The 14697-nt window shown below is 40.9% G+C and overlaps 1 protein-coding gene across 1 annotated transcript; it reads right to left on the bottom strand.

Annotated features, from left to right (window-relative positions):
* Nucleotides 1–1404: 1404 nt before the first annotated feature.
* cyp1a (cytochrome P450, family 1, subfamily A) lies at nucleotides 1405–5638 on the bottom strand. Its single transcript, XM_080729786.1, has 7 exons — nucleotides 5544–5638; nucleotides 4339–5202; nucleotides 4072–4198; nucleotides 3881–3970; nucleotides 3338–3461; nucleotides 2754–2840; nucleotides 1405–2225 (listed from the first exon to the last, which is right to left on the bottom strand). Exons 2-7 carry the CDS (start codon nucleotides 5176–5178, stop codon nucleotides 1928–1930), a joined length of 1566 nt encoding a protein of 521 aa, XP_080585912.1. The 5' UTR covers nucleotides 5179–5202; nucleotides 5544–5638; the 3' UTR covers nucleotides 1405–1927.
* Between the last annotated feature and the right edge of the window lie 9059 nt (nucleotides 5639–14697).

Here is a 14697-nt window from a genome sequence, read left to right as displayed (position 1 = left end):
GTTTGGGGGACAGTGGCGCAGTCGGTAGCGCAGTCGTCGTGATGGAGGGGAAAAGAACTGGTTGGAGTAACTAACGTGTTCCTTCCACACGCTACGTCCTACAGGGGAAAATCCCACCTTTCAGGTGAAAAGAAGCAGCTTGGAATCCTTGTGCATTGAAGGAAGCACCAACTCAGTCTGTTCCTCCCCAGGTTGGCAGAGGGAGAGTAGTGCCCAGGATTACAGTTTAGGCATTGGCACTGGGTGAAAGAATGGGTTACAAAAATCATGGGATAAAAAAATACTTTTACTTGACTTTTATCATTGCTGTATTGGTAATTTTATTTAACTTAAGGATTAGAGTACTTTTTCCACCTTTCTTAGTGTGTGTGTGTGTGTGTGTGTGTGTGTGTGTGTGTGTGTGTGTGTGTGTGTGTGTGTGTGTGTGTGTGTGTGTGTGCGCGCGTGCGCGCGTGCGCGCGTGCGTGCGTGGGTGCGTGCGTGGGTGCGTGCGTGCGTGCGTGCGTGCGTGCGTGTGTGTGTGTGTGTGTGTGTGAGTAGTGCATACTGCATAGGGATGAGCATTTGGGCCATTATTGGTAAATGTTTAACCTTTGGACTGTGGGCGGTTATCCGCAGATAACCGTCTATGACGTCATATCAATAAATAAGGTTGCAGTCCTATGTGTGGGCAGTAGGGCCTAAATGTGTATTGAAACATACATTAGGTCTAGTATACAGTATCTCATTCTGTAAGGTTGTTTTCTTCTCTTCAAATGTTTCTTTTTTTTCTTTATTAGGTATTGTAAAATATTGTGAAACAATTATAGATTATATTTAAATGATTTACTGCTTTAATAGTCTGCAATATTGTATGTATTTTTCTCAATCAATTCATTCATTTTGGTTATTAATTCCTATGACATACTGTACATTCCAATTACCCTAATGTGTATGCGTGTGTGTATGAATGAAATAGTGGCCAAGGCCACACTATCCCCAGAAATGTCTGAAGCAAGAAAACAACAGAAACAGCAGGTAATGTGTCACACTTCTTTTATTCCTGTGAAGGACTAAATGATGCACTGTACACAAGTCCTTCATTGCATGTTACAAAATCAATGCTACGCCATTATATTTTACAAAAGAAAAAAAAACTTCACTGCTATATTCAGTAAAACTCTTTTGGTATTCTGATAAATCATACAGCTGCACGTTAAAATCATATCATCACAAATATATACACATTTTAGGAACATAAAAATGACTTTACAAAATTTAAAAACACAAAAAGGTCACATTTTGGGATAAAAACATAGCTTCAGTGTCTTACAAAATACAGTGAAATAAAATATAGTTAGCTTAGAAGTGGAATCAGTTTCCAGTATCACCTGATTGACAGCTTTAGGCACATTTCTTTTAGCTTTCTTTTTTTATACAAAACTGTCAAATTTGTTGGAACAAACATGCCTGTTATGTGCAGATCATGTTGGAACAAACATGCCTGTTATGTGCAGATCATATGACATCCCCGACACAGAGCCAACAGCAAGTCTCCCGTCCCGGGTGCTAAGTGTTTTAAAACGGCTACTGAGTGGTATTGAGCCAAGAGGATGTGTTACATGAGCTGGGACTTAATACTGAGTGGAAGCAATTAACTAGTGGACAGGAAAGCTAATCATCTGTGTCTAGCCTCTGCTGGTAGAAACACCAGCTACCCGTAGGAACTGAAACATGGAAAGCTCTCATGTGAACTTCTCAACATGATTCTCATGTTTGCCATTCCTAAACATGCCCGTCCATGCAATAGCCTCAGTGCCACAGCGGCTTTATAAATAAATATCCTCCGTCTGTGAAGGAAGCATCGTCCCGGCTTTTTAATCACAACTGGACTCATATCATCAGAGTCAACATAAACCACCTACAAACATAGTGTGGAACAATAGTATCATTCCTCATTCCTTGGTCGTAGGGTGGCTCTCAGGTGGCAGCGTTTGTGTTTCATAGTGAGACCATATTCAGGGGTCATGTCCAGCGGTTGTCCAGGCAGAGCATAGAAGCGGATCCTCTGGACGAGTATGGCCAAGAAGAGGTAGCATTCATTCCGTGCGATCATCTCCCCGATGCAGCGCCGCTTGCCCATGCCGAACACCATCACCTTCTCGCCCTCCAGCTTGTTGAGTTCTGTGCCGTCGGCGCTCAGGAAACGGCCTGGATCGAAAGAGGATGGGTCTTTCCACAGCTCTCTGTGAAGAATGAGATAACTAAGGTAAGCTCGAGAAATGAGAGAGTCACAGACTCGAGACTGTCACCATGATACATCAAGATTTCTTAATTGGTGGGGTCGACACTCAGCATTGGATCATGAAATGTTCTGACAGGGTCACAGAAGCTCTAAAAGAGGCATTGTTGTAATTATGTGTTATTGTGTTATTATTAAATTAATAATTTTGTCAAGACTTAAGTTGTGTTCAGACCAGACATGACCATTCAATAGTAAATGACATCGAGTGACAGACTGCATCTAAGTGGTATTTTACCAAAGAACAGTGACATGCAGTGCAGGATCCAGTTGGAGAAGTACTGTGTTCCATTTCCTGAGCTACAGTACAACAAATTCACCAAATATCACTTCTATAGGTTCCGTAATCATTTTTTTTATCATGTCCAGTCTGAACTGTGATTAACATAAAGTTTGGATCCCACTACAAAACAAGCTCAAGTTTCTGAGAAACTGAGGAGTTTAGAAGCTCTGTACTAGACATCAAACTTACGGGTCCTGATTGATCTGCCACTGGTTGATGAAGACACAAGTATCTTTGGGGATGAAATAGCCATTGAGGGATGTGTCTTTAGTGGTGCTGAAAATACAAGGAAGAGCATTTTCTGTCATATATGTCATATTTTGCATATATTTCTGATAACTTCAGCGGTGGGCAACCTTTTTGGTCCGTTTTTCAACACTGCCGTGATCACTCAGTGCCAGACAGTGAAAACCACCTTTGCTTTTACATCTTATTATAGGCTGCTAATTAGAATAAGTCAAAAATGTAACCACACATATCCTGGTGGCCCTACTGTCATTTAGATCTAAATCTTCTAAATATTTCAAAAATAGCAATGCAATGCATTGTGAGCTTGTAGACTGGCTATTTCCATTGTTTGTGCTACAGTGAAGTACAGTATATAGGGCATAAGTGGTTAATAATAAGCACACAATAAACCTAAAAAGTCAATAATTTAATATATAAAAAGATATAATAACTTCTGACTATCTGGGTTGTTTTTGATCAACTCAATCTGATCACCTGGCAGATCAAAAAGACCACACCTGTTTTATAGTGTAACTTAAATTTACCAGTGTGGGATGGTGAAAGGTAGGAAGGAAGAGTGTCGGAAGGTTTCAAGGATAAATGCATCCACGAGAGGCAAGCCCGGTCTGTCAGAGATACGAGGACTGCGATTCAATCCAACTTTATCCTCTGTTGAGAAACAATGAGATAACAGTGATTATCATCAGGCAGGGTGGGAAATGCATTGCACAGTGCTATGATTTTGCCATTTATTATCAATTAAATAGTAAACCTCTACTGTATATTAAGCTATTAGGACACATATTATGTCCTTCATTTGAGCTCTATAAAGTATATACTATAAATGAATTTAAATTGTCTATTTAGATTAATGTTTGTCAATTGCCGCACATACATATGTGTAGAATAGCTTTCATGTCAGAAATGCATGCAGTATATCACGGTTAACACATGCCACAATTTCTTATCTTATAGTCCATAATGGAGGGGTTGAGACCCCAATGACAGTTTGGTTGAATAGGTGACTAATATATCATCAATCCTATTGATGTTTCCTTCAGTCTTGAGTAAAATACAGTTACACTTACTCAGTTCTTGGTAAAGCCTTTCTTGGATCTCTGGATAAGCCACCAGGTACATTACAGACCAAGACAATGCAGTACTGATTGTGTCAAAACCTGTAAAAGAAACAGAACCGCTATGATGCCACCTTATCTTTTTTCTTTCTATTTTGTCATGTTTGTGTATGATCATTCACAAGTGGAGGACTGGAACTTACCAGCTCCGAACAAGTCATTGACTATGCCGACAATCTTCTCATCAGACATCTGGATATTGGAGTTTTCATCCAACTTCCTGTCCTCACAGTGATCAATGAGGGAATCTGTGATGTCACGAATATTGTTCTGAAAAGTGAAAAAAGACCATTGGTAAGTTCTGAATGTCAGCTAAGCTTAGTAATAAGCTAATGTATGTTATGAGACGGCTTTGTCAACCATGTTTTATAGCACTATTCTTTAATGTAAAATATAGTTTAAATGTGTACCTTATCATGAGTAGCATAGTGCTCAGTGACGATCTTCTGCACAAAGGTGTTGAAACGGTCATTGATAGCTACAAACTTCTTCATGGTACTGCTCGGGAGGAAGCGCAGAATGGGCATAAAGTCGGCAGGATTTCCGCTGCCGACCACCTGCCCAAACTCATCACTCATGTTGACCAAACTGACCAGCTCCTGGTCATTGTGGTCGTAGCGCCGTCCAAAGCACATTCCACAGATGACATTGGCAACAGACACCACGATGTGACGGAAGGGGTCAAAGCTGCCATCGGTCTTCATGACGTTGTGTAGCTGCTTGATAAGGTACTCTCCTTCTTTGCAGACATGCTCCTCCAACATGCAGGAGTACTCCGGGGTCGTGCCCTCAAGGCTGGAGAAGGAACGCAGGGCACTCATGGCCAACTTGCGGCGGGCACGCCACACACCAGCCTGGTCGGTGCTGAATGCGAGACTCTTTCCGTCATTGATGAACTGGAAGCTGTACAGGTCTGGCCTGCCGGCAAAGTCTTCCCCTTGTTTGATGAGAGCTTGCCGCACTGTCTCACTCCCACTCAGGACCACCACTGGACGCATGCCGATTTGTATCTGGAAGACGGGGCCGAAGCGCTTGCTCATGGCAGTGAGGCTGAGGTAGGGTTTGCTGCCCACTTCCAGCACGTTTCCGATGATGGGCAGGGGTTTGGGTCCTGGGAGCCGACGGAGCCCCTTGGGGATCTCCGTATGGAAGCACTTGAGCATCAGGTAAACCAGACAAACAGTTGCCGTTGCCACCAAACTCTCATACACAGACACTGCACCGATGAAGGGCAGGATCATGAGTGCCATGATGATTTTCACCTTCAATACAACCTGGAAGTAGACAGGTGGGACGTTACTGTGGTCAAAGTGAGAGAGAATAACTCTTGCTATAAATTAGAAGCAAACAGTCTATTCAAGAATTCCCCTGCAGGTTTTAGTAATCATTTGACTATATTGCATGTTGAAAAACAGATTGTAACCTTACAATAATGCAAACCATTGTAGTTTACTCCTACACCACGTAAAGACACTGATAACATATTGTGAGCTAAACATCCAACTGCAAGAAGTAGCCTCTTATAAACAACTATTTTCACATTTTCACAACTCTCCTAAAATGCATTTCCACATTCTGTAGTATAAAGCATTCAGCTATGATTTGCACAACCTACCTTAAAGGAGGAAAAATGTGTAATCCTTTCAGGTGAACAGAGGTATGCCAAGTTAATAACAATATTAGCTAAGTATTGTCCCAGTTAACTCTCTTTCTGTCTCTAAAACAGAGAATGGGCACTTCTTATATACAGCCTTCCTTGGTTTCATTGGTTGTTGTCTATGACGTAACTCTCTCTCTCTCTCTCTCTCTCTCTCTCTCTCTCTCTCTCTCTCTCTCTCTCTCTCTCTCTCTCATATACACACGCAGCGGCAGTGTCACGCACGCACGCATCTCACTCTGCGGTATAGTTGAAAGAGGTGCCATAAAAATATTTCAAAGCGAAGACAATTTACTACAGAAGAGAGGGAGGAGTAAAATGTATCCTATTTGAACGAATGATAGTTAAAATGTAAAAAGACCTAGGACATAGTCATAGTTAGAACTATCTGAAATAACACAGAAAATAAATAAAAATACCAAGGTTTTTGTCAAATTGCATTTTATGAGAAATTAGAAACATGACAGTTTGAAGGTCCCCAGCCAAGCTCCTTAAAATTAATAAAGGAGAAGTCTCTCGAGGCTTGATGTTTATTAGAATGGCTATTTGGGGTTCATGTGTAGGCATGTGTTAACTTATAGGCGTATTGATGTTAATCGCATTTTATAAAATAGTCGTTTAATATTGCCAAGATGCACCACGTGGCTGTGTGGCTTTAGATATTCCATTTATTATTGATGTAGGCGTTTCATTTTTATTCTCTTATATCTTTATTAAGTTATTGTATTTATTTATTTATTTTTTTACGTTTTCTTTATGATGTTTTAATTACAGCACAAAAATGCGACAGTCAGAATTATGATATAGATATAGATATAGATAGGCCTATGCATAATGATATAGGCTAGCCTATTTGTCGGATTTAGGGGACGTGTAGCCTATTTTCAATTAAACAACCTATCATGTCTTTCTCAAATCAAGAAACACCGTACGTGTTAATTGATTCATTGCCCTCTGGTCTATTATTAATCAAGTGTTAAAATGCAGGCCATTTGCGATGTTTTAGATACAGTGGTGGAAAAGGTAGGCTATAGGCCTACCCACAGTCTCACATGTTTTACTTGAGTAAAAGTATCAACACTGCAATGTATAAATAGCTACTCTACAAGTAAAAGTTTGGAATTCAAAATGTAACCTAAATACTTATAAGTAAAAGTACAAAAGTATTGGCATCAAAATGTAGGCTAAAGTAGGCCTACCAAAAGGTAAAATTACTCATTATGTCCCATTTAAAGTTTTCAAATGTATACAGTATCAAAATATTTAAAAAATAGCAGATATGGGCTAGGCTACAAGCTCACAAAGGGTCAGGCGTTATCGGTTATTTTCAAGTGGCCAAAATATATATAGGGCTGAAATGTTAATATATAGGCTATATATGTTTTGTAATAAATCAAAATCTACAAGTTGCCTAACTAAAGTTTGCAAATAAATGTCGAGTAAAAGTAGACCTACAGTATTTGCATCCGAGATATAATGGAGTAGAAGTAAAAAGTATTGGAAATTGGAAGTAGGCTACTCCAGTAAAGTAGGCTACAAATACCTCAAAGTCAAAACTGCACTAGGCCTACTTACATCACTGTTTTGTCTATATGCAATTGCATTGCCAACGACGGTTTGAATTATAGGCTAATGAGTTTACAAGTGCAGTCAGATTTAAGTCCCGATAAAAAGTCAAATGCCGCCATGGCGTGCTTGTACCTGTTGACTCTCCAACTTGGGTTAAAGATTGACCACGTTGCGTGAGAGCGAAGTGATCGAGACCTCGCCTCCCTCACGCAGCTCTTTGAAGAGGATGGGAGGGGAGGAGGGGAGGGGGGGTAGGAGGGGAGGGGAGGGGGGGGGGGTGCTCCAACGCTGCAGGAGTCCATGGATGGCAGATGAGTTCATTACCTTTTGGGAGAACTGTTCATTATGCGTGATATGCTTTGTAACGAGAAGCTGCTCAATCAAGCGGACAGGGCTTTACTTTCCAGATGGCTTTGCAAGCTGAATTACAATAAATAAAGCTCTTATCAAGGCACAACAACCATGAAGATAATTATGCTGTGAACATTGCACTTGTAGTGTAATGATGTAATGATGATGTATAGTTAATGATATCCCTGTGTGAAGGCTATAGGCCTACTCCTAACTCCACCAGGGGATTTTACGCACGGCATTTTACGCACGAAAGCCACCATCAATTTCAATCCAGACCAATACATATTCTCAGCCTCTATATCAGACGTGTCTATAAAACGTATCCCAAACGTCACCAAAGTAGACAGTGACATGATGACAAAGAAACATAGCATATAGTACAACTTTTGGCAAATCCACTCTGAGAAAGAAATATGAAGGATAAGTTAACGGACAATGAAAAATGTGTTAAATGGATCCGGTCATCCGGAATAAACTAAACAAACGGCTCAAAAGACGAGCTCGGTCACTCAAGGCTCCCTCAGTGGTGCTGCTGCTGCTGAGTGTGAGGAGTCTTCTGGCCAGGGTAGAGGAATTTTATTATTTAATAAAGCTAGAGCGACACGTTGTCATGCATGCAAGGCAGCTGAGGGCTGCTTTCAGTTGGTTTAGTGTATCACACAGCCAAGCCAAGTGATTTGACCTATCAATAAATATCACAAGGTTTATATGAAGGCATGCATATAGGTAATAGCCTATAGCCTATTATTAGCCAATTAATTACACTTGTCGGACCGCCAAGAGATAGGCTATTATAGTCTAATTTATAAGGATTCAATATTATTTATATTCAAAATAATAAAACGCACCCTGCAATATTATCAGCATATTAGGCTAATTAACACTGGCCACTGCTGCTTGTTGACATGTAGGCCTACCAATTACCAACTGATGATGAATCATTGTCAATCAGATAGGCCTATTCTTTCTTTTTGCCCGATCTGCATAAGCCAAACCTGTTTGGTTTATATTTTTCCACACACAGAATGACATGTCCAAAACTTCGTGAGTTTGTTTGTATAAATGAGAAAAAGTGACCCCAATTTAAACAAGCCCAACAGCTTTCTTGGTCTTTAGTTGACCTTGTATCAGTGAACTGTCCTCTACCTTTTCCTATCCAAACTTCTAATAAAGTATTCAATCAATCAATCAATCAATCAATCAATCAACCAATCAATCAATCAAAGGCCACTTTATTATGAATATGATATGAATGAATGTGACTTGATTAAAAATCAGTGGCGTTCTAGACTTTTTTTTTTTTTTTTTTTTTTTTTTTATGGCATAGCCATACTATAATCTATGATCCGTGGCTATTCGTGTGGCCAGCGCAGGTTGCTATCAGATATACGCTACTTTGAAAGGTTCACGATGCAATCGCATCTCAAACTCCAGTTAGAAGTTATATGGCGTTATCAACCAGCTAATAAGATGATTGTTAGCAGACTCAGCACTATTTGTTTATTCTGTGTATACTGTAATGCTGCGCGGTCGCTCTCTCCGTAGGCTGTTCATTGGAGTTGCATGTTGAGCAGGGTTGTCAACATTGGACTGTCAGAATCCAGGAGATTTATTTTTGGGGGGTGCGCGGAACTCCCCAACCGGGGTCTGGGGGGGGTCGTCTCCCCAAAACTTATTAATAGATATATTTTCCTGTGTTCTGTTGAATTTTGTGCATGTTTGATAGGCCTACATGTATCAGGCTTACTTTACTAGCATGTGTACAATTTCAGCCTAATATGCCAAATCAGATCTACAGATCTGATGACAGAAGCAAAGTAAGACATCTTTAATAATGACGTCTCATCTGTAAGTCATTACTTAAGTGAATATCTATATGATCTTGCATGCATTGCCCCCACCCCTAAAGCGGGTCCTCCCCCAGAACATTTTTAACATAGCCTAGTAGAGATAATCTCCTGTGTTCTGGTGAATTTTGTGCACGTTTGATACTTTTATCAGGCTTGCTTTACTAGCATGCATGGGTACAATTTCAGCCTTAAAATGCCAAATGTTGGTGTACAGATTTGATGACTGAAGCAAAAGGACTTTAATCTTTATCTTTAATAATGATTTCTCATCTTTAAGTCATTACTTAAGTGAATATCTGTATGATCTTTCTTGCATGCATTGCCCCCACCCCTAAAGCGGGGGGTCTGGGGGTCCTCCCCCAGAACATTTTTAACATAGTAGATGTCATGTCCTGTGTTCTGGTGAATTTTGGGAGTTTGATACCAAATCCAGGAGAAATCCAGGAGACTCCCAGGAGAGGGGTTCAAAATCCAGGAGACTCCTGAGAAATCCAGGAGAGTTGACAAGCCTGAATTGTTGAGTCACCCCGGACCCCTTCGACCACTCCGCTCCGCTCGGCGCGGTGCGCCGCTGCTCCTGCAGTTCGCGTGAGAAAGTGGAGCTCCGGCACAGAGGGGTGGGCTGGGCTCGGTCTTCGGGACAATCCTAAATCTGCTTGGTCAGTCACGCGAAGGCAACGGCCTCTGGAAAGACACAAGGGTCTTAAACTAGCAGAACAAAGAGAAGTGCAAGACGTGAGACCATTTTTCTCGTTGGGCACGGAGGTGCATATTTGCGCGCTGTTGCTTCGGTAAATGCGAGGATCTCGAGCTTTTGAGTCATGCAATCTGCCACTCAGGCATCCTGCAAGCATGCAAACGGCTGAGCTGGAGTCGGCTAGTGAAAAACCCACCTAATAAAGTAGCTAAACAGTATGCCACCCATGTAGTCAGGGAATTTTAATAAAACCCTGGGAATAAATTCCTTACCAAACAATTTCTTCACCAATGTGTTCTTAAAGGTGTCTAGTAACATATCTAACAAAGATTGAAATTCAACATCCCTAGCAAAATGTTTGACAGCTAGGCCTATAATTCCGGGTCTCATTCACTTACTATACACTATAAGGGAAAAAAAATCACTCCCAAAAATATGCTTTAAGTAGCATGTTAGGGGTCTAACTAGGTGTTTTTAATTATTCTGAATCCATTGCAAGCATTTGTTTTGCACAAAAAACATTCATTGGGCCAAAAACAGACGCAAGAAAACTATGGTTTAGTGATGAGTCATCACTTTTCACAAGGTGTAGATAGATAGATAGATACCTTTATTATCCCAAGGGGGAAATTTAGTTGTCCAGTTGTAGCACAGCAGTATACAGTTATTTACAAAGTTACAGAGAAGTAGGAAAAAATAGATAAGAGTAAAAACAAGAGCAGTACAGTACCAAAAAAGAGAAGGTGCATGTATGGGGTCCATTTTTGGCCCAAGGAATGTTTTTTGTGCAAAACAAATGCTTGCAATGGATTCAGAATAATTAAAAACACCTAGTTAGACCCCTCACATCCCACTTAAAGCATATTTTTGGGTGTGATTTTTTCCCCTTATATACTGTATAAGTGCATGAGACCCAGAATTACTCTATTGAATTTCAATCTTTGTTAGATATGTTACTAGACACCTTTACGAACACATTGGTGAAGAAATTGTTTGGTAAGGAATTTATTCCCAGATTTGACAGGTATTCTGCTAATTTTCCCTGACTAATGGAAGTATAGGCTATACGTAGTTATAACACATTACTGAGCTGTATGAATGTATTACAGTCATGGTGGTAGGCTTTATATGCCACGTAGGGCAGGCCTATACTGTTACCCCTTTGTCTGTCATTCAGTGTTACCCCTTTGTCTGTCATTCAGTGTTAGGACCCCCGAAACAGTGTTTAAAAGGACCCCCGAAACAAGCCCAAAAGCTTTCTTGAGGTGTTCATCCTTTTAGTTGACCCTGTACCAGTGAACTGTACTGTCATGAAACTGTAACTTTTCCTACGCAAACTTCTAATAAAGTCTTCAATCAAACCTGGCAAGAAATGTTTTACCAAAGTGAAGTGTTTCTGATTCTATATGATGCACTGTAGCCTAGTGCTTGAGTTGTCTGTGTGGAAGCATGTCTTATACAAAGATTATCTTCATGGCATCTCGTACTGGATGGAACAACTGAGAATAGCAGCTAGATAATTGAGGCGATGACATACACTGTGCGTGTACTACATGAGCTGAATCCAAACTCATGCCATTGCAATTAGGTCTGTGTGCATGTGTGTGGTATGAGAATACTGGGCCAACAGTGTGCCCCTATGTATGGAATGTATGCTCTGTTGTCCACAGTATGCCTTGCACTGTCCCTTTGTGCAAGGCATACGTGACACATGATGTCCTCCTCACCAATGGCACAAAAGGTTCCTGACTGTTTATTGATGTGAGATTCTGAATGTGAACCTTATGAGTGTTGATGATTTCAAGTGGTTGTGAGCAGCTGGTTGAGGTGATGCCAGGTTATATCATCCAAGCAATTTGATCAGCCTTAACAATAACATCTGAGGGGGAGCAGCTTTCTGAAGAAGGGTGACATTAATTAACCACATGAAACCCTGTTGTCCAACATTTTGCGAAAACAGACGATCTACAAGCTCACAACGGGTCGCAATACGACAAATTGTGAGCTTGTAGATCTATAAATATATATTTTGTGTAGAGCAAAAACAGCAGCAGAGGGCCGTGTATAGATCCCTGCATGGGAACTCCGGTAAGTATAGGGTTTGAACACGCCAGTGTTTCCCCAACATTGGATCATGGACCCGTCTTTCTTTTTTTACCACCCTTTTCTCCCCAATTTAGTCATTATGCCACTTACATTTTGACTGGCACTGCCAGACTGATCATTTCGGATACGGAATTTGATCAGTCTGTCAATGCCATGCAGGCTAAATTCTAATTCCTCCCCACACACATTTCTATGTTATTACTGCTGTTGTATCCTACTGGCTCAGCACCTGCCAGTGAGGAGCCCCCACCGGGAGGAGCCTCCGTCCTACTCCTCCCGCCCAACCCTCCCTGCTGCAGGTGCCACCCCACCCCATGCAGCCTATAGAAGTATATGTGACAAATATCACCTTCCCCGCCCGGCTTCCCTCCCCTGAACACGGGACAGTTGTGTTCGTATAGAGTACTATAGACGCTCAACAAAGCTGGATGCACCACAAGACTATGCAGTGGTGGTATAGGTGGTGGTATAGGTACTAGGTAGTTTGTGGTGGTGTGTGTGTATACCGGTATGTATATGTATATGTATATGTATATGTATATGTATATGATATGTATATGTATATGTATATGTATATGTATATGTATATGTATATGTATATATGTATATGTATATGTACTGTATATGTATGTGTACCGGTATATTTGTGTGCGTGTGCATGTGCGTGTGCAGTATATACGTATATACATACCGGTACGTATTATGCAAAAAATACATAAATCAGTAATCCAGAAATGCATCAAAAGGTACCATAATACATTTTCCATACAACATCCAGAAAACGATGGTTTAGTGATGAAAAGTGATGAGTCATCAGTCATCACTTTTCATCAGTTTCATCAATTTTGTGGGCGTTTTCTGGGGCCATTTGTAGCCCAAGGAATGTTTTTTGTGCAAAACAAATGCTTGCAATGGATTCAGCATCATGACAAACCCCCTCACATCCTACTTAAATACCTAGAAAAAAAAAAATTCTGGGAATTTTCCTGTATAGAAAGTCGATGGGAGACCGACTCTAGCGGCTGATAACATCAATTAAGCTGGGTCTCAGAAAGGGTTATCATACCAAAATGTAAACTAGAGACATGTAGGAAGTCAACAATGTAAAAAATGTACGGTCACCTTGGGTGGTACCAATTTGTGAAGATATCAGAATTGGCCCCTGGCCTATTATGCCCTGTTATGCACGTATATGGAGATCCCTAGGCATCAAACCCAGGCCCTAACTTGCCATGGCCCTGCTTGGCTTTACTAATTAACATACATTTTATGCCCATATATGGAGATTCCTGTCCCAATGTCATCAATATTAAGGACACATCTGGAATGCCCTTATTTGATAATGCCCATATATGGGCATGTTTTGACATAACATTGTTGACTATCATGCAGGGGTCTCCATATGTGGGTAACTGGTCCGATATACATCACTGGCTAGATGGCCAAGAATTGTCGCCCTGATGCGTCCTACTAGTAGGCCTACTCTAGGGAGATTGATGCCTTGATCAGAATTAAGGACAGCAGTGAACTGACTCCTGGGCTTGCGTGTGCACTGATCGGGCCAAGCATAATAGGATTAAGCTGGGCTACAAGTCATGACACCTAATATGAATGTTGCCTGTGAACTCAGGCAATCATGTCCCACTCACTGTAGTGTGGCCAAAATACTACTGGGGAAAGTGTAGCCCTTTGAGAGTTTTTGCCCATCTTTATATGCTCTAAACCAGGGGACATTTTTATGCCAAGGACCCCTTAGTTGAGAGAGAGATGAAGCAGGGACCCCCACAACCAGTTCATAGATTCCATATAGTTACATTGTTTGACAGCGCGATCATCAGTGTATTTTGGATTGCAAGTGTGGTTGCCATGACCCGAATCACACTTGCAAATGAGTTCCCATATATGGAGATCCCTGATGTCATCAATATTAAGCCCATATCTGGGAATGCCCACATATGGACATACTGTGTCAATCTATGGTCTATGATGTCAGACATCTCGATGTCAGTCATCTGCATATTTGGGAGTACGGTATATATTTTTAAATAAGTCAATGGAGAAAATGTATTCACAAATAAATGTATATATTATACAGTAAGAAAAACGACCTTGCGCAGGACGGAATTATCATAGGATGGAATTCATTTTTCAAGTGTGATTCGAGTTCCAAATATGGATAGGCCTATGACTGACGTCTGACATCATAGATGTCTTATGTTATAGACCACGTGAGACTGCTGTCACAATATGTCCATACATGGGCATTCCAAGCTATGGGCTTAATATTGATGACATCAGGGATCTCCATAAATGGGCAGGTCAACTATAGACATTGAGGCATTTGTAAATGAATTCTGTCTATGCTCTAAACCAGGGGACATTTTCATGCCAAGGACCCCTTAGTTGAGAGAGAGATGAAGCAGGGACCCCCACAACCAGTTCATAGATTCCATATAGTTACATTGTTTGACAGCGCGATCATCAGTGTATTTTGGATTCATGTCAATTTGTGTCTTCAGATATTTAACCACTTGAA

This window comes from Nannobrachium achirus (assembly GCF_963921795.1).
Source record: "Nannobrachium achirus genome assembly, chromosome: 7".
Taxonomy (NCBI): domain Eukaryota; kingdom Metazoa; phylum Chordata; class Actinopteri; order Myctophiformes; family Myctophidae; genus Nannobrachium; species Nannobrachium achirus.
This window is presented reverse-complemented; position numbering and strand designations above follow the sequence as displayed.